General features: G+C 54.8%; 2 protein-coding genes across 2 annotated transcripts; one reads left to right on the top strand and one right to left on the bottom strand.

Moving 5' to 3' along the window:
• Positions 1-3,059: 3,059 nt before the first annotated feature.
• LOC119093254 (serine/threonine-protein phosphatase 2A 65 kDa regulatory subunit A alpha isoform-like) lies at positions 3,060-14,737 on the top strand. The gene is made up of 11 exons (XM_037216179.1): positions 3,060-3,236; positions 4,239-4,430; positions 5,052-5,271; positions 6,018-6,178; positions 6,994-7,121; positions 7,642-7,855; positions 8,538-8,741; positions 10,464-10,784; positions 13,147-13,289; positions 13,734-13,825; positions 14,190-14,737. Exons 1-11 carry the CDS (start codon positions 3,153-3,155, stop codon positions 14,198-14,200), a joined length of 1,770 nt encoding a protein of 589 aa, XP_037072074.1. The 5' UTR covers positions 3,060-3,152; the 3' UTR covers positions 14,201-14,737.
• Positions 14,738-14,887: 150 nt separating this feature from the next.
• Positions 14,888-18,230, bottom strand: LOC119094308 (actin-histidine N-methyltransferase). The gene is made up of 4 exons (XM_037217380.1): positions 18,076-18,230; positions 16,025-16,153; positions 15,686-15,885; positions 14,888-15,365 (listed from the first exon to the last, which is right to left on the bottom strand). The coding sequence occupies exons 1-4, from the start codon at positions 18,228-18,230 to the stop codon at positions 15,085-15,087; spliced, it is 765 nt and encodes a 254-aa protein (XP_037073275.1). The 3' UTR covers positions 14,888-15,084.
• Between the last annotated feature and the right edge of the window lie 717 nt (positions 18,231-18,947).

Here is an 18,947-nt window from a genome sequence, read left to right as displayed (position 1 = left end):
ATTTTAAGGCTAACTATTTCGAAGAAAACATGGCGGCATACACTTAAATTGGCCGCTAAACACCATCAAAATCAAGCATGAGCTTGATTCCTAGCTTATACAAGGCTAGCTGGGTAGTTGATGAGATCAGCTAATGGCTGAGGACCAAAACAGAGTTTTTGCTTTGTCTGTTGCAAGGGAATACAGGATATCCTATCCGTAAAAAATATATATAAAAACGTAACGTACAGGTATAAAAATCGTCACAAATTCAATAAACAATGGAAATAAGATGCACGCCGTCGGCGTGTAAAATTATGCTCGACAATGACAATAACGAATTCATCGGCGTAATCGCCACAGCCGCAAATTCAGCCATAAGTCGGTAAGAGGTAAAGCCCCAATAAAAATGATTAAGCTTTAGGTCCCATCGATGGCGCAGGCCCCCCTGTAATATGGAAAAACCCGCGACCAATAAGTACGGCACCTGAGCAATCAAAACTACCGTGGCAGGCCAGCAATGAGGCTCCAATGAGCAGCGAAGGGTTCTCATAACAAGCGAGAAGAACCTAACACCAATATGGTGGGACCCTTGAACGATTGGGAGCATCCCGGCAGGCTAACATATAGGGTCCGGCCGGTGTACAGGATCCCTGGACAAAGGGCACTAGCCGAAGATTAGTGTACATGAATTAACGCCCCTGTGTGATCAAAAGTGCCCGGGCAGGTTAGCAGAGAGACCTCTGACAAATGAGAGGTCTTCAGCAAATAAGCTCAAAAAGAAAAAGACCCATAGGTCAATGAAGAGGGCCCCTGAGCATCGAGTGCCTCGGAGCGTTACCTTATATGTGGCCCCAGCAAGAGCACGGGGTCCTCCAGGCAAGTGGAGAGAATCTGATACCTATATGAAGGACCCCTGAGCAACCGAGTGTACCCTGAGAAATGGGGCCCAGGCAGCAGCGGCGGGGTGGGAGAGCCCGCTTACCCCGTGGGCGCAGCGGTTCCTGCCGAACTCGCGCCGCCCGCCATGTCTCCGGCCACGCCGCAGCTCGGCGCATCTGCGCCCAGTCCGCCGGTAAGCCCCTGGGCGCGGTCGCACCCAGGCCGGACACGGCTGCCAGGCGTCTAGGTAATTTATATTAACCATGCTTGACTGTACGCATTACGTGATTATCAGTGGAATGCCAGGTTGACTGTGCCATCTGTTGACAAAAGAGGGAAATAGCGGCAGGACTCAAAGATGTTTCTGCAGTGTTATCTAGTGGCAGGAATCCAAACTAGACTGGTTGTCACGGATACTGGACGTTTTGAACACTGCACTTTACGACTCTGGACTTCGCGTCCCTGGACCTTATGAGCGCCCCCAATGGGCATGCAATTGGACGTTTTTTTGGACGTTATGAACACTGGATGCTGCGATCCTGGACGATATGAACACTGGACGCTGCGATCCTGGACTTTTTGATGGCTCCCCTTGCAAAATATCAGAAAAATCACCACAGAGGGAACTAGCGTCCGTTAAAAACCCTGAATTGTCAAGGCCACCCTTCAAGGCCAAACGCGGGCTCAAAGGACGGGGGAATTCACATGACCCAAAAATTGCCAGCTGATTTTAAACTTGCAAACATCAAAACATACACCACAGGAAGAACTAGCGTCCATCAAACTAGTTCCCGTTTTTTTAGTCCGCGTTTGAGTTTGAAGGATGATTTTGAGAGGTTAGGACTTTTTAACGAGCGCTAGTTCTTTCCGTGATGAATATAATAATGTTTGCAAGTTTACAATCGGGGGTAATTTTGGGGTGATATAGAGTTCTCCGTCCTTTGAGCCTGCGTTTGACCATGGAAGATGACCTTGAGAGGTCATAACTTTTTGGCGGACGCTAGCTCTTGCGGTTGTGAATATTTTGATGCTTGCGGTTTACAAATCGGCCGATAGCTTTTGAGTGATATCGAGTTAACCATCCTTTGACCCAGCTTTTGATCTCGAAGGTCACGTGATTTTTGCAAAATAGAGGTCATTTTCGATATTCTCGTATCGTAATTGAGCTTAAGGCCTCTTTTCAAAGAAATCGGAACTCGTCGCTGAATAAATCGCCGAATAAATCACTAACTTCACGGAACATGCGGCTCCGGCTAGTCCATAAGGGCGGGACCACGCGTTGAAGGCAGCGCCACTCGGAACGGGTCCGGCAGTCCATGGGGACGGGTCACCCCTTCAAGGCAGTGCCGCTCGGGACGGCTCCGGCCGCCCGCGGGGGCTGGCCGCGCCTGTCACCGAGGGACCATGGCTGGTGACTGCCCGGAAATGTTGAGAGCCAACACCCTTCTAACCTTCAAACGACCCCAGGTAACCGCGGAAGCTGTCAAACAACCGACAGCGTGGAGCCGCCGCCGCGCAACCGTCAAAGGCGCCACGACAGCGAAACCGTCATATGTGTCCGAACAGAACGTCAGATGCGCCCGCTGAGCCGCCGCCCGACAGGACCGCCATATGGACCCTTGGAGCTGTCATCTAGTGTCCCCCTGTTCCTTTGCTCGTGACCCAAGGTCACCATCTTCTGGAAAGGATTAGTTATTGACAATAATGACAAAATTGACAATTGGTCCCATCGACTCGAAGTTGTTAACGTCAACAAGTTGTCAAGTTGTCAACTCGTTGTTGTCAACAGAGAGAGTCGCGTCGGTTTCTGGCGTTTTGTCTGGTCTGCGACCTGACCCAAGGCAACATTTTCTGGAAAGAGCGGGATGTCGACACGGCGCATCGACTTGTAAAGGTTTTGTTGTGGTTTGTCCTATGGGACCTTAAGACTGGGGAGGGGTGGGGTTGTCTGCAGGCTCATTTGTACAGTAATTTTACATTTTCGGTGAAATTTTACCTTATACAAGGCAATCATCTTGCTAAAATAGCAAATAATCAGTCAAGCGGTATCGCATAGCTATGACTCTTTTGGCTATAACTCCTGTGTTCGAAGTTTTGGGTTGTCAACAAGTTTTGCCTGCCATTTAGTCCCTCCCTCGTTTAGACCAATCCCTGTCGATTGTGATCCCTGCGTCAGATTTGAGGTGACTCGCCGCCCATCGGTGACTGCGCAGCGGTTGTATGTTTGGGGTTGTAATTCGGGGCGTTTGTTGGAAGAAAATTTATTTCGAACTGCAGTAACCATTGCAAGGATGTCGGCAACTGAAACTGCGGGGGATGAATCGCTATATCCTATTGCAGTTTTGATTGACGAGCTTCGTAATGAAGACGTGCAGGTAGGTGTCATATTAGCTTATCTCTTGGCAGTGAAAACTTATTTGGTACTTTCCAGGCAAGTGGGCAGATTTTTTGTTGTTGTGGTCTTGTCTCTGAATATTCTTATGATGCAGTGCTGTTATGTTTTTTCTCAGTGTTTGCTTGGAAACTATGATTATTGGTATTTTGGCATTGTTGAAAAAAATGTACAGGCTTTCCTCAGCCTTTGGCATAGTTGGCGATCAGCTTATCTCAGATAATTATCTGGAATGCCGTATAATTTTCCAGAATGGTGTTCACTTCAGCCAATATATACAGCTAGCACATATCCACAGCTGATTTTGGTGTGTTTTAAAGGGAGAGAGATACAACAAATGATAAATTATCTGAGAATTATCTGCAGAGATTCTTCATTTATATCCAGAATTATCCATGTGAAGTTCCAGAAATTATCCCCTAGTTTTGTCTGCCATGCTCATTATGCAGCTAAGATCACTGTCAATAAAAGATTATCCATCTTGGCCATGCCCTGTAAAGTGTCCAGGGTTCTTCTTCAGCATGTAAAATTGCCTGTGAATTCTTCATATTGACAGTAAAAAGTACCATTCCTGGGAATTTTTTAGCATTATGTGATGCTTACAGAGGAATGGAGAAAAGGTGTGATTGTAGGTACATTCTCAACATTCTGGAGCTTTTAGAATATAATTATAATAAGACTGACTGTGCAGATGGGGCATTCATGTTCACCACATCACTGTACCCACCAGAACATGCTTTTTTCCACGAGGGATGTTGGTGATAAAGAGGGGTTATCTGGTTATCAGTAAGTCATTTCTGGATGAGTGAAGCCTCAGTACAAAAGCTGGAAATACCTGTCATACTATGACTTTTCATCCTTCAAATATAATAACCTTGAAGTCTTCAAGTGTTTACCACTTCAGCACTGCTGTATTCTCACCATAGTCATGGTTAAGGCACTGGGCTGTTGCAGTTTATGCACTGACCTCTCATGTTGTGACCAGCTCCGGCTTAACTCTGTGAAGAAGCTGTCAACAATAGCACTTGCTTTGGGAGTGGAGCGCACCAGGAACGAGCTAATTCCATTCCTCACTGAGACCATCTATGATGAAGATGAGGTGCTTTTGGCCCTGGCTGAACAGCTGGGCAACTTCACCAAGCTTGTGGGTGGACCAGAATATGTCTACTGTCTCCTGGTGAGTGTCTGGCCATTTTGGTATGTCAGTGCTTTTGTATGTGACATTTGTAGTTGGTACTGTTTTTGAATGCATGTGCTATCTGACTATGAGTTTGAATTTGGGCTGTAATGGAAGGAATGTGGTCATCTGGCTGCCAGTTTTGATTTGTGCTGTAGCGAACAAATGTGTCAATCTGAAGGTGATGTTTGAAAATCATTCAAGGGTAAAAACAGCCAGAAACACAACTAAAAACATTGATCTCTTAAGATGCTGGTGCCACATCAATTCAAAACCCATGATGTACATTTGGAAAGTTGTGCTGTCTGAAATCTTTGTCCAGATTGCATTACAACTGGTCTCTGGTAAAAGCCACAGAATGTGCAGGTTGGTGCAGCATTGTGCTATTCCAATGTGGTACTTCTTCTCAGCACTGGGCTCACAACCGTCCTCTAGTCAGATTTTGCAGGGGATGTCAGCTTTCTCTGAACCCTTGCAAATTTACACCAAATTATTGCAAAATTGCTTAACTTCTTGCCTGCGTGCGTGCGTGTGACCATTGTCCCAGCCAGTATGGGTGTGACCTGCCTGTGAACATCATCCCAGCCTGTGGGTGTGACCCGCCTCCGACCATCCTTCCAGCCAGCACTTGAGTCGCTGGCGCAGGTGGAAGAGACGGTGGTGCGCGACAAGGCGGTGGAGTCGCTGCGCGCCATCTCTCACCAACACAACACGTCCGACCTGGAGGCGCACTTCGTTCCGCTGGTCAAGCGTCTGGCATCCGGTGACTGGTTCACCTCCCGCACCTCCAGCTGCGGCCTGTTTGCCGTCTGCTACCCGCGCGTCAACGACAAGCTGAAAGGTGGGCGGCCGCCGTGGCCCATCGGTCGCGCTGGGGCGGAGCGCGCTGGACACCGCTGGGGTGCTGAACCCACGCGAGTCGGCGGAGTGTGGTCACTATGTGGTCACCATTGAACATGGAGTGATCGAATCGACGCTGTCGTTATCGTCGTCTATCGTCGTTATCCTAAATCGTGGAATGGGGCAACGCACGAGTAGTCGGTTTTTAGCGGTATATATGTGTGTGTGCGTGTGTATGTGTGTATGCATATATATTTACATTTGTTTGTCTGTGACTGTCTGTGCATGTACGGATGTCTGTCTTTGTCTGCCTGTCTATCTGTCCAGGGGTATAGTTCTCTCGTTCAGTGAAAATATGGGTTCCAACCCCCCCCCCCCGAGCTTGTAGGCCATCATGGAGAAAGCTTTTCATTTGTTTTTTGTTTTGTTTTTGTAGGAACAGGGGTAGGCCACATCGTTTTTTTCTCTGTTTAACCGCGAACTCACGTTACGAAACCACGCCCCAGTGTCTGTCCGTGCGCGGAGCATTTTGTGGCGTTCAATCTTCCGTGAATTGGGCTGGCCTAACCCACCCAACCTCGGTATTAGGGTCTCCACGTTGTATGCATGTGGCCCAAATTCTGTTATTGTCTCTTGCTGGTGCTTACAGTGCTAGATGGCCTGTGAAAATGGGCCACATGAACATCCGGCCCGCAGAGGCCGGATTTGAGACTGGGCTACCATTTAATCGGCATACATGCCCTGCAGCCGAGCTGCGGGTGAACTTCCGCAACCTGTGCCAGGACGACACTCCGATGGTACGCCGCGCCGCCGCCAGCAAGCTGGGCGAGTTCGCCAAGGCCGTGGGCGTCGACCACCTCAAGTCCGAGATCATCCTCATGTTCACCGACCTGGCCGGAGACGAGCAGGTGCGGCTTCCGAGCCAGTCCAGTGGGATCTCTGAGTCAGACTTGTGGACCAATTTGAGCCCTCAGGTGGGACCTGTGAGCCAGCCAGGTGGGACCCCTGAGCCAGCCAGGTGGGATCTCTGAGCTGGCGTGGTAGGACCTCTGAGCCAGCCAGATGGGACCTCTGAGCCAGCCAGGAGGGACCTCTGAGCCAGCCAGGGGGGACCTGAGCCAGCCAGATGGAAGCTATGAACCAGCCAGGAAGGACCTCTGAACCAGCTAGGTGGGCATTCTAAACCAGCCAGTTGGACCCCTGAGCCAGCTAGGTGAGCGCTTTAAGCCAGCCAGGTTGGAGCTGTGGATCAGAAATGTGGGATCTCTGGGTCAGATATGGGTGGATTCTGAGTAAGGCATGTGGGGCCTTCTAGTAAAGACAATCCGCCTCTCAGCCCGTCATCAGGTGAGGTGCTCAAGTCGAGAAATGTGGGACCTTCGAGTCGGGGGGGAGAGAGGGGGGTGGGGGGTCGGTACCGGCGTGCCATCATGATACTAGAGCTTGTCGCGCCACCCTGTGCTAAGAACCTACGCGTTTGTAGTTCGCCTAGTGAGTTTTCGTGGTTGTGCTTTGCAGTGATGCTTGGCTTAAGTGGGTGTCACAACATTTATGTTCGTATTGTCTATCAAGCAGTGATGGGGGCTAGTATTTCTATACATGTATCACTAAAGTGAAAGTTTCAAATGTGTAGTTCATGCATGGCAAGTGTGAGTATCAGCGTCTGGCCGATTCTGATGCCACTGCTTCTGGCTGACCGCCGCTGCGTTCTCACGCGGTGCAGGACTCGGTGCGGCTGCTGGCGGTGGAGGCGTGCGTCAGCATTGCCTCGCTGCTGACACAGGCGGACGTGGAGCAGCTGGTGATGCCCACCCTGCGTCAGTGCTCCGAGGACCAGTCGTGGCGGGTCAGGTGAGCCGCGGCCGCCGCCAGCGGCCAGCGGCCAGCGGCCAGCGGCTGCAGCCGCGCTGCGCCGCTCCGGCTGCCCAGGCCACACGGCCCGCGCCAGGTTGTTAAGAACCAGCCAGCTGCTGGTTGTCGTGAGTTCGAGAATGTTTGCACTGTCAGGGAAATGGGGGGGCAAGTATTTTTCGTTTCAGTTAATGAACAAACACGACTGATGTGACCCTTGTCGTTGAATGGCTAAGCGACGCCATTGTCCCTATGAAAAACCTCCCTTTTACTTGACTGTATATATGCAAGCACACACAAAATATTAATCTCCGCCCTGGTTGGGAAACAGCGGTCCATCTCTGAATCTCTAAATCAAAATTCCCAATCTGGTCCGAGGCAGCTCGTGAAGCCTTCAAATCAACCGGGGACGGTGGTAACGCTCCAAAGTCCAGCACGGGCCGAAAGCTGGAAAGGAAAAACTGTGTGCTGGAGTTGATGTGTGCCAGTTGTGTGACACTGGTGCGTATTCCCGTCTCAGGTACATGGTGGCAGACCACTTCACGGAGCTGCAGACGGCCGTGGGCCCGGAGATCACCACCGCCGATCTGGTGCCGGCCTTCCAGTCGCTGCTCAAGGACTGCGAGGCCGAAGTGCGCGCCGCCGCCGCCCAGAAGGTCAAGGACTTCTGCCTGAACCTGGACCCGGCTACGCGCGAGACGCAGATCGTCACGCACATCCTGCCCTGCGTCAAGGTCGGTGCCGGCCCCGGCTCTGGTGGCGTGTGACTGCCGGCTGACACGGGGTCCGCCTCCCAGCGCGACTGCCGGCTGACACGGAGTCCGCCCCGCGGCGTGACTGCCGGCTGACACGGAGTCCGCCTCCCAGCGCGACTGCCGGCTGACACGGGGTCCGCCTCGCAGCGCGACTGCCGGCTGACACGGGGTCCGCCTCGCAGCGCGACTGCCGGCTGACACAGGGTCCGTCTCGCAGCGCGACTGTCGGCTGACACGGGGTCGCCTCCCAGCGCGACTGCCGGCTGACACGGGGTCCGCCCCGCGGCGAGACTGCCGGCTGACACGGAGTCCGTCTCGCGGCGTGACTGCCGGCTGACAAGGGGTCCGCCCCGCGGCGTGACTGCCGGCTGACACGGGGTCCGCCCCGCCGCGCTCCGGGTCTGGTCGGCTTCGCCCTTCTCTGGGGTTGACGTGGGCGCAACAGCCGTCTGGCCGCTGTGGTTACCACTGACATGTGACAAACCCGCGCCACGGTGTCTCAGAATCGTTACCAGTGATGGCGTGCGTCTTTCCGGTAAATTAGGCTCTGTGCAACCTCTGCCGTGTGCCGTCTGTAGTTCTTGGTGCTGTTTTCGCGTCGTTTGAGTTGGGTGCGGACCTGAACCTGGTCGGAGTCGGTGACACTGACACCGGCTTCCAGGACCTAGTGTCGGACTCCAACCAACACGTCAAGTCGGCGCTGGCCGGCGTCATCATGGGCCTGTCGCCCATCCTGGGCAAGAACAACACGGTGGAGCACCTGCTGCCGCTCTTCCTCAGTCAGCTGAAAGACGAGTGTCCGGAGGTGCGGCTCAACATCATCTCCAACGTGGACTGTGTCAACGAGGTCATCGGAATACAACAGGTCAGAGCGTGTGGCGGGGGTACAGAGCGTACAGGTCTCTTGGGACAGGTTGTAGATCATGACATGGGTTGTACGTCTGCATCATCCGTTGGCGTTGTTTTGCATTCCTGTATTGCCTTGGCGTAGCAAACATGGTCCAAAATCCGCAAATTTGTGTTTAAGTTCACACCGACGTGCAATTTGTTGGAGGTATCGTTCGATTATATTCATTGCTTTGGGGCTTTCGCGAGTTTTCTGTATATGCTTAAGCAATCATTCATAACACGCATAGAGCGGGGAGCTATATGTCCACAGCCGTCGGTGCGACCCAAACACTTCATTTAACCCACGGTAACCAGCAACACAAAGAGCATCTGCACACCCAGTAAAGGCCAGAACGTCACAGGCGAACAGAGGTCTCGCTCAGACGTCGCTTGAAAATAAATGGTCGTGCGCCCAATGGGTGCATGGCATGGGCTAACTACACTGCTTTTAGTTACTTCTAGTTCCGGTTCTAAGTACACTACACTCTTACTGGACTGAAGGAATTAATCTCGAAATCAGGCGGAGAAGTGTGCTACAAACGTCCACTCAAATCCATTGTTTTTCACGCAAAGGCTACTCCGACACATCATAAGTATTGAACATGGGAAAACGCCAATTTTCAATATGAGTGTAGGCATCAAGGATTGTGGTTTGAGGTTGAATTCTCATTCATTTTGACTTATTTTAAGTATCAAAAATTAAACCATTGTCGTACAGGTAGTTGTCGCTGTATGTCTTTCAATAGTAATGTTTCACGACCTGATCCCACAAGCTAGTCGCATGCCATGGGTTAAAGTGGATGCAGCTCAAAGCATAGCACACAGATTCAGCTTTCTTTAGCAATCTCTGTGCAGCCTTGGACCGAGGGTAATGACTTAACAGCCATCTACTTGGACATAAGTTAATTTTTGTGTGACAAGATATGGCATAGGGACCTCCTACTCAAGTGCGAGAACCACTGTCGTTTGTCAGAAACTCTCCAAAATTGGATAGAATCATATCTTCCAGACCGCAAATAGATCATCAAATCAGACAACGGTTTAAGCACCCCTAGGGCAATGCATGGCGGGTGCCCACAGCAGTCGGTCTTGAGGCCTCTCCGCGCCTTTATGGATCTCAATGATCCAGCCGATAAGGCTGACTACATGTTCTTTGCCGACGATACCACAATATACACAGCACCCTCACACGACCCGGCGGGCACACAAACGTCCCTTTAACACGACTTACACAGCATGCAAGAAATCGGGAAACAATGGGTCATCACGTTCAACGCCATGCAAACAATGCATCACGCATTCACCAACAGGAACACACATGACGCACCGCAGCTGGCCTTTGATAGCCACGACCTCCGTCCGTTACAAGCTACAGTCACCTTGGAGTGACGATATCTACTGACTTGCACTTTCATCAGCAGGCTGGTTACACCATCGCCAAAGTCAGTAGAGCCCATGGGCCTCTATCTAATATCGCGGCTTCTGCGTGGGTCTGGCGTGTCCACCGTCGCTGGGCGTGGGTCTGACGTGTCCCACCGTCGCTGGGTGTGGGTCTGACGTGTCCCGCCGTCGCTGGGCGTGAGTCTGACGTGTCCCACCGTCGCTGGTTGTGAGTCTGATGTGTCCCACCGCCGTTGGGTGTGAGTCTGACGTGTCCCGCCGTCGCTGGGCGTGAGTCTGACGTATCAGTCGCCGCCAGCTGTCGCAGTCCCTGCTGCCGGCCATCGTGGAGCTGGCCGAGGACACCAAGTGGCGCGTCCGGCTGGCCATCATCAACTACATGCCGCTGCTGGCCGGCCAGCTGGGCGTCGAGTTCTTCGACGAGAAGCTGAACCAGCTGTGCATGACGTGGCTGGTGGATCACGTGTTCGCCATCCGCGAGGCGGCCACCGTCAACCTCAAGAAGCTGGTGGAGAAGTTCGGCTGCGACTGGGCGCAGAACGCGGTCATACCGAAGGTGGTGGCCATGGCGCGCGACCAGAACTACCTGCACCGTATGACCTGCCTGTTCTGCATCAACGTGAGTCTGCCGCGCGGGGCCCCGCGCGGCCAGCGCTAGCTGCTGCGCCCGTATCCACACGCCCTCTCTTCGCTCCGTGGTAAAAGGACACAACTTACCACTTTTACGACGTTAAATATGTGACGTGGATTCAAAGTCGTTGCGTCTCTCTTTGTAGATTGCCTGAAATCTGCCCATCATGTTGAGTGATCGTTTGGATTGGCGTGACAGAAATAAGGGTCGAAATGAGACACACGCTGTCTATTAACCCGTTAAACCATTGTCCGTTCGCACCCTTGGGGCAGAAGTGGTTCCTTAAAATGGCATGATAAACCGGAAGGTGGCCCTAAGGTCTTGCGCAAAAATGGCCCGGAGCCGATTGTGATCCAAAGCTACCTTTGAGAAACATTCCATACATTCCATACACACCGTCTTATGGAATGACGAGTGAAATCGAAGTGAAGTTAGCGTGCTAAGTCTGCCGGTTTACCCATCAGCCACAGCGTGAGACCAGCTGTCAGACCAGGGGGCGTATGGATACCAGTGCGATTACATCTTGCTGCCTCCGTTGAATTGTTTTCGGTCCCGCGTCGTTACGGCCCGTGGCTACCGAATGTCCCTCCGCATGTATGAATATCCGCCGCGCGTGTACGTGATGTACACGATACGTGAGAACATCAGTTGCATGGTCCCAGCCTGCCCGGTTTAGGCACCAGCGTAGTGTATACGGGATTGATTTCGAAAAACGTGACATTGTTCAGCCTCCACCAGGCTGTTTTCCTCTGCCATACGAGTTTTGCAGCGGGCTGAGCTGCCGCCGCCGTCTGCTGCCGCGCCCGGACCGCATCCAAGCGATGTATACTGACACTCAGTTGAAAACACCAATGCTACACACCAAGCGAACAATTGCAAAGGAATCGACGACACGACCCGCGCTTCTCTGCCATCTCCAAGGAGAAGGCTGCACAACTCGTTAAATGTTGAAGGAGAGGGCTCGACGTCGCAACTTGGTCATGCTTACGCAGCACATGGGAACAGCTTGGTCACGCTTACGCGGCGCATGGGAACAACTTGGTCATACTTACGCGGCACATGGGAACAACTTGGTCATGCTTACGCAGCACATGGGGACAACTTGGTCATGCTTACGCAGCACATGGGAACAACTTGGTCATGCTTACGCAGCACATGGGAACAACTTGGTCATGCTTACGCAGCACATGGGAACAGCTTGGTCACGCTTACGCGGCGCATGGGAACAACTTGGTCATACTTACGCGGCACATGGGAACAACTTGGTCATGCTTGCGCAGCACATGGGAACAACTTGGTCATGCTTACGCGGCGCATGGGAACAACTTGGTCATGCTTACGCAGCACAATCGGAACAACTTGGTCATGCCTACGCAGGCACATGGCACAAACTTGGGCATAACTTACGCGGCACATGGGAACAACTTGGTCATCCTTACGCGGCGCATGGAACAACTTGGTCATGCTTACGCAGCACATGGGAACAGCTTGGTCGTGCTTACGCGGCGCATGGGAACAACTTGGTCATGCTGACGCAGCACATGGGAACAACTTGGTCACGCTTACGCGGCGCATGGGAAACAACTTGGTCATACTTACGCGGCACATGGGAACAACTTGGTCATACTTACGCGGCACATGGGAACAACTTGGTCATCCTCACGCGGCACATGGCTACCTGTTGGGAAGCGACTCGGCATTGCTACTTTCAAGGCTGTGTTGCTACTTTCAAGGCAGTTGTCATTATTTCTAAGAGGCATAAAGCTTTCATCTGTATTTACTCCTTGCTTGTTAGAACATAACACAGCTGTCACCTTGGGCCAACTGCTGCGTCACTCACATTATGCAATATGTTAGGTGATGATTCACGGATGCTTGAAGGGGGCTGTGTTTAATTCTTGCGGACGTCGGATTTTGCACAGTACACACTGCTCGTTAAGTGAACCGCCAAAAAGAAAGCAAAAGAAAAACGACAAAATGTAAAGCAACGATCGTGTAAACACGGTTACCCGAAATGTTGGCACTCGGCTCAAGTATTTCATAAATAATTCCGGTAATAACCTTATGGGTCTCTGGGGCCATCCCTAGTGCGAGGTGCGAGTGTTGAAGTAGTGCGAGGATTGAAGTAACTGTGAGATCGAAACTGGCGTTTCCGGAACATTTTTTTTGCACCACACGGCACCCGGAAATGACGCGTTCCCTCAAATTGGAGGCATTCAAGCGTGAAACGTCCTGACGTGGCGTGATGGCAGCTGAGCGGTCTGTCGATTGGGTGTGGCCGGCTGCATGCCTGACGCCTGGCGACGTGTGTCTTGACCTGACCTGACTGTGACCTGACCTGCGTCGTCAGGTCCTGGCGGAGGCCTGCGGTGCGGAGATGACGGTGAAACTGATGCTGCCCACTGTCCTCGGTATGGCGAGCGACCACGTGGCCAACGTCAGGTTTAACGTGGCCAAAACACTGCAGAAGATGTGCCCTATCCTGGAGTCGAGGTGAGACACTGGGCAGGCTGCTCGCCTGACGCCGCCGGATGGCGACCAGCGGAGGGGGGGGGGGGGGGGGGCTAGCGCTGCCGGCTGGCGCTTGTCACAAACGCACGGCAGGAGCGCGCGGCCGGCGCAGTGTGTGCAGCCGGCCTGCCGACCATCTCCTGTTGGTGCCGAACCCGTTAGCCATGTGTACGGACGTGCGCAAAGCTGCCGTTCACCTTGTAACTGCCGCCATGGGTCCGTGGTTTGTCGCAGTACGGCATTGCTTGTTCACCCTGAACGGGCGCGTCTTCTGCAGTGTACCACGTGCTGCCCGGAGCCGTGGCGTTTCGTTCGGGGCACGGGTGTCTTGTCCTGCACCTCTACTGTCAGCGGTCGGCCCCAAACGAGTGTTTCGTGACATGCGGCCTAGCCACGCCGCCGACGCAGAGCCCCTTCTGTTTGCAGCGTGGTGCAGGCGCAGGTGAAGCCCGTGCTGGAGAAACTCAACTCGGACGCCGACTTCGACGTCAAGTTCTACGCGTCGGAGGCGATAGCGGGTAAGCGACAACTAATACCACATAAACAGCTAGTCACCTGGCTTGTGTGAAGGAGCGAGCATTCGCTGATCATTTATAAATGATATCCGTGGCCATCTTGCGAATGAACGCTCAGCAGGACTTGTTTGGCAGATAACTGTCTGATGGGCACGTCTGAAATAACTGTCTAATGGGCACGTCTGGGTGAGCAATTGCGAGAGGGAGGGGGGGGGGGGGGTGCAGGGGCCGGTCCAGGCGTGGGCTCCCTGACCTGGAAGAACTGCCGCGTGTTGGCGTCTCTCAGCGGAGCGTCTAGTGTCTAGCGTCGTCCGAACCGTGCTTTGGTCACTCCCCATTCTATGCAGGACCCGCCTCTCATTTTCAGCGCTGGGATAGGCTGGCTGGCCGACAGGCGCCGAGCGAGGGGTGGAGCGCCTGGCCGCGGCCAGGTCGGGCTCAGCGCGGCGCTTCAAGCGGGGCGCCGCCAGAGCGCGTGCGGGCGGATGGCAGTGTATGCGTGTTCACGTGCGTGGAGCTTGTCCTGTGTGCAGCGCGCCCAGGGCGCGACTTATGTGGGGGCGAAGTCGTGGATTGCGTGCGGCGGGACGTGGCTTACGTGCGCAAACTGTCGGAGAACTTAGTGTTTAGCAGCCTGGTACCGCGGACCGCTGTTCGTTACGCCGATGCCGGATGCTAGGGCCGGACGGGCCCGTGAGGTGTCTGTGATCGGTGGAGGGAGAGGGGGGGGGGGGGGTTCTGATCGGGTGATAGGAGACTGGCTGACCGGGCAGACCGAGAACGACGTCGGGCTTGAGTGAGTGGGCAGGCGCCAGCACTCGCCGTTCTATGGCAATCCGTCGTGCATCCCGTCGTGATTTTAACATTGGTCCTTAATCGAGTGTATCGCAGTTGCAAAATAAACCGTATGTCAATGCCTGAGTATTTATTTAGCCTGCGTGGCTTTGAACAATGCCCCGTGCCGAACGCCCGCGCAGCGAGCGGCCCGCACAGCATTGCACTTTGAGACACCAGGTAGCGAACAGCACGCGTTTGTTAAGTGTCGCACACGCTGCCACCCATTAAACACGGACATAAAACGGCAGGCGCCTACACAAGCGTTATTCCAGCGTCGTGCTGGCCCGCATGCCCCGCCCGGGGCCGCCATTTGAGCTCGGATTTGTGGAAGATTGGCGGCCGTAGTGGTGCGGCAGTCTTTGGTAGTGTTGGCGCCGCCGGAGCCGCTCCACACCTGTGACGTCAAGCGCGCGCCCGCCGCGCCGTCAGGCCATGCGCTGGTCGGCGTACAGCAGCGCCCGCTCCAGGATCTCCTTCTCGCCCAGCCGCAGCGTGACGGCCAGCCGGGCGCGCGGCGTCAGCGCGCCCGGCTCGGCCAGCAGGCGGCGGTCGTCGGCGGCCGGGCCCGGGTACAGGCGCAGCAGCAGGCCCAGCCGCGTGTGCAGAAAGCGCCAGGCGGTCGTCTCCAGGCCGTCCGGCAGGCCGGGGCACTCGTCCGAGCCCAGCTCCGACACGTTGTCCGCCAGCAGCCACTGGTCCAACGCGTCTGGCGGCCACACGCGTACGCTGATGTCGGGCTCTGCCCACGCAACAGCACAGGCCACGCCGGCGCCCGTCCGCGCTCACACGTACTATCACTAACCCCCAAAGCCACAGCGCGCGATGCCAACTGCTACGTACGACGGCGTTGCATCAGAAACTGATGGAAACGGCCCCTGAGTCGCCCATTAACGCACAAATTTAACACAAGCTGGTCTAATGACGTCATGGGTCGGGTTCGCTTTACCACACGGCCTCCCCACCATTCCCTATACGACTAGTACGTGGACCCACGCTCCTATGGCTTCGCCCGTCGTCTGGTCTGACCTGCGTCCATATTGAAGACGCGCAGGAAGGCGAGCAGCGAGGCGTCGATGGGCGCGCCTTCGCGGTGGAGGTAGAACACGCCGCTGGCCGGCACACCGAGTCGCTCCAGCAGGCGGCAGCGCCGCTGGTGCAGCGCGTCGCCCCGACTCACTCCCAGCCGTACGGCCACCGCGTCGTGCTCGTTGTCGCGGTACACGAACCTGCCGGCCGGCGGCGGCGTCGCGTGACGTCACGTGGCGACCGCCGACCGGCCGCCGGCTGACACAGCAGGTGACGGCCACTGCCGAAAGAGGCGCACGGCGCACCACCCGGCGCTGTGCTCACCGGCCCGCCACCTACCCGTTGTGCAGCAGAAACTCGGCGTTGGGCCGCACACCGTAGAAAATGAAGAACTGCTCGCCAGCCTCGAAGTCGCGCGAGGCGTAACACACGCTGCCGGCCTTCCTCCTGCAGGTAGTCCGTAGACACCTGGCCGACGCAGCGAGGCGTTAACACCAGGGTGACGCAACACACACTCTCGACCTCCTCCACAGTGGGTGTTTACCTCGAGCGATGAACTTTACACACCTCTCCGCATGAGCGGAACATCCTGCCGAATACTGGCCCCAATTACCTCGACCACACACCCGCAAGACAGGGTCGGCGGAGAACGGCGAAGGCGGCACAATGTTTTCGTCGATGCAACGTGCATGACAGCATCTTATCGCCAATTGCAAAGCTACCAAATTAAAGTGATGATGATGATGATTCGTATTTTAAGGCGCGCCAACATCAAAGGTCATTTCACGCCAATGTCGGCTGTTAGGCAATGCTTCTTTTGGACTAGAAAAGAGTAAATACAGCTGAATGAAAGCCCAACTTCTTAAAGAAATAAAACAACCGACTACAATAAAGTAATGCAAAGTCGTTTCTCAAAATGTCACGATAAGCCAGGGAGAGACATTGTCGCCAGACATGACGCAAACGTTTTTCTATGAGATGTGAAGAATGTGATAAACGGCCATGAATATGTCGGGTGAACTAGGAGGCCAGACACGACTTCAATGGGGCTCCTATCGCCGCCACGGTGCCTGTATTCCGAAATCCGAACCTTGGGCTTCCTCACCGCATGCACCGCTTATGGGCCGCTTGTCCCGCACCGAGGGTCCCTACTCACTATCACCGTCAGGGGCCCTTGACTGACAGAGCTGAGGTCCACCATCGCCTTACGAGGCTCTCAAGTGACACAGGAGGCTCTCTGGCTAACATTCTGGGATCTTGGCCTGTTTCAGTTTGGCTAGTAGGTCCCTGACCTACACACGCCTCCGAGGGATGCAGAACAGATTCTATGGCTGGCGTTCGCGTGCCCTGGCTGTGACCTCACTGTACTGCCGGCACGGGCCCCTGTTCAGTATTGGGGTCCCTCTCTCCGGTGCCGGACCCCGAGGACGGCAGTGGGACCCATCGATTGTTCAAGGGCCCCGAACAGCTTCGAAGGAGGTCACCTGACTGACATTCTGGGGTCTTGGCCCTGTCCCTGATCCTCTTCCCAGACTGTAGTCCCACTGGCGCGGGTCCCGGGCAGACAGAGGGCCTCTCATTGCCTCAGGGGTCTCCTTGTGACGTAAGAAAAGCTACAGGATATTCCAGAGACATGGCTCTGCTGCTGTTCAGATGATAGGCCCCGGCTGGTACGGAGCCCTGTTCAATGCCGGGCATCATCTGTTCAATAGCAGGAGCCACCTGTTCAATACCGGGGTTCCCTGGATGGCAGAGGACAACTCTTTACTTCAGGGAGCCCTCGAGCGACACATGAGGAGCCTCCCTTCCAATCTAAGGTCCTGCTCCAGGCGCTGTTCGGCATGTGGGCTTCAGCCCGGCACGGGGCCTCTGTTTATTGTCTGGAGCCCCCTTCTCAGTTTCGGGCCCCTGGTCGAGAGGGGAATATCAACGTTTCAGAGGCCCCGAATGCTCCGTTCAGCCAACAGGAATTTTGGGAGCCCCGGCCGATCTTTCGGGCCGGCCGGCCTCAGCCTTCTAGCCGTCCTTGGGGCCCCTGAACCCTCACGGGGTAGTAGATGGAGCAGCCCCCCCCCCCAAAAAAACCCCTTGTATCCGCCCCTGGTCGTAATACTATAGAAACAAGCACATAATGTTGCACAGCACTCTTGCGACAGGAGACGTAACAAACACCAGCAGAAGTACCACACACACACGCGCACTGGCAATTTCCTTGAACACTCATCATTACAGCTGTGTTTACACCGGTAACGTGGCACACTCACACCACATACTCACTCTGTCAGCTCCCTCCCGCAGGTCGTCTCCGGATCCCTGACTAACACCAGATTAGCACTGGGAGAAGTGACACACACACGGACAGTGTCCCTCTGCAGATGGCACACGGACACCGGGCCACGGCAGCCTCGACCTGCAGACAAGCCGGCGCCGAACGCTGCTCACTGACCCGTCCGTTGGCGTGGTTGCAGAGGTCCCAGAAGGGGATGAGGCCTGGCACGCCCTGGCCGCGGTCCTCCAGCGCCGGGATGTTGTTCATCCGGGTCATCACGGTGGACGCCGCCCACCTGGAGGGAGCAGTTGGCGTGATAAGGCGGAGCGCCTCAGACCATGCGGCGCCCGACTCGCCGACACGTCGCTCAGCCACAGGGGACAGCTGTAATACGAGCCGGCCCGTCGTCAAGCGCTTTGAACTGTAGGTCGGTTCCCCTGACCTGAACAGCGCCGATCGACCCTGCTGACGGCCTGCGCCCGTGCCGTCAAGTGGCCGGCGGCGGACCGAAGCCAGGTGAGCGCGCGCTACACCCTGCCGAGACGGTACCCGTCACGCCACACTCTGCTGAGGCCGCACCCGTCACGCCGCATCCCTCCGGACCGTACTCGTCACGCCGCATCCCTCCGAGAAGGCACCCGTCACGTCGCATCCCTCCGAGAGACACCCATTACGCCGCATCCCTCCGAGACGACATCCGCTACGCCGCACCCTGCCGAGGCGGCACCCGCTACGCCGGGCCGGTCATCTGACGCGCCCGTCCGGCTACCGCGTCTCACACGACCAACGTTATGGATAGGTCACCTAAGACCAATTATCGTAGCAACAAAACCGAGTGAAAAGGCGGTAGTCTTCGCTTGTGATGTAAACAAGAGTTCGAACTTTGGATGAGTAAGCCGAAAATCGATGCATACTGTTTGGATGCTGGCTCGCAAACGTGTTTATGGGTGCGTTTAATAAATGTGGACAGCAGATTACATCACACAAAATTAT

The sequence above is a fragment of the Pollicipes pollicipes genome, unplaced genomic scaffold (genome assembly GCF_011947565.3).
Source record: "Pollicipes pollicipes isolate AB1234 unplaced genomic scaffold, Ppol_2.1 Scaffold_4002;HRSCAF=4701_pilon_pilon_pilon, whole genome shotgun sequence".
Lineage (NCBI taxonomy): Eukaryota > Metazoa > Arthropoda > Thecostraca > Pollicipedomorpha > Pollicipedidae > Pollicipes > Pollicipes pollicipes.
This window is presented reverse-complemented; position numbering and strand designations above follow the sequence as displayed.

Bases quoted from the DNA above. Each gene is read 5' to 3' on its own strand.
- LOC119093254 (XM_037216179.1), top strand. From the start codon at position 3,153: ATGTCGGCAACTGAAACTGCGGGGGATGAATCGCTATATCCTATTGCA. The intron at 5,272-6,017 runs GTGGGCGGCCGC...CATGCCCTGCAG, and splicing joins CGTCAACGACAAGCTGAAAG to CCGAGCTGCGGGTGAACTTC. The intron at 8,742-10,463 runs GTCAGAGCGTGT...AGTCGCCGCCAG, and splicing joins AGGTCATCGGAATACAACAG to CTGTCGCAGTCCCTGCTGCC.
- LOC119094308 (XM_037217380.1), bottom strand. From the start codon at position 18,230: ATGACCCGGATGAACAACATCCCGGCGCTGGAGGACCGCGGCCAGGGC. The intron at 16,154-18,075 runs GTGTCCGTGTGC...TGCGTCGGCCAG, and splicing joins GTCGAGGCTGCCGTGGCCCG to GTGTCTACGGACTACCTGCA. The intron at 15,886-16,024 runs GTAGGTGGCGGG...GCCGGCCGGCAG, and splicing joins GAGTTTCTGCTGCACAACGG to GTTCGTGTACCGCGACAACG.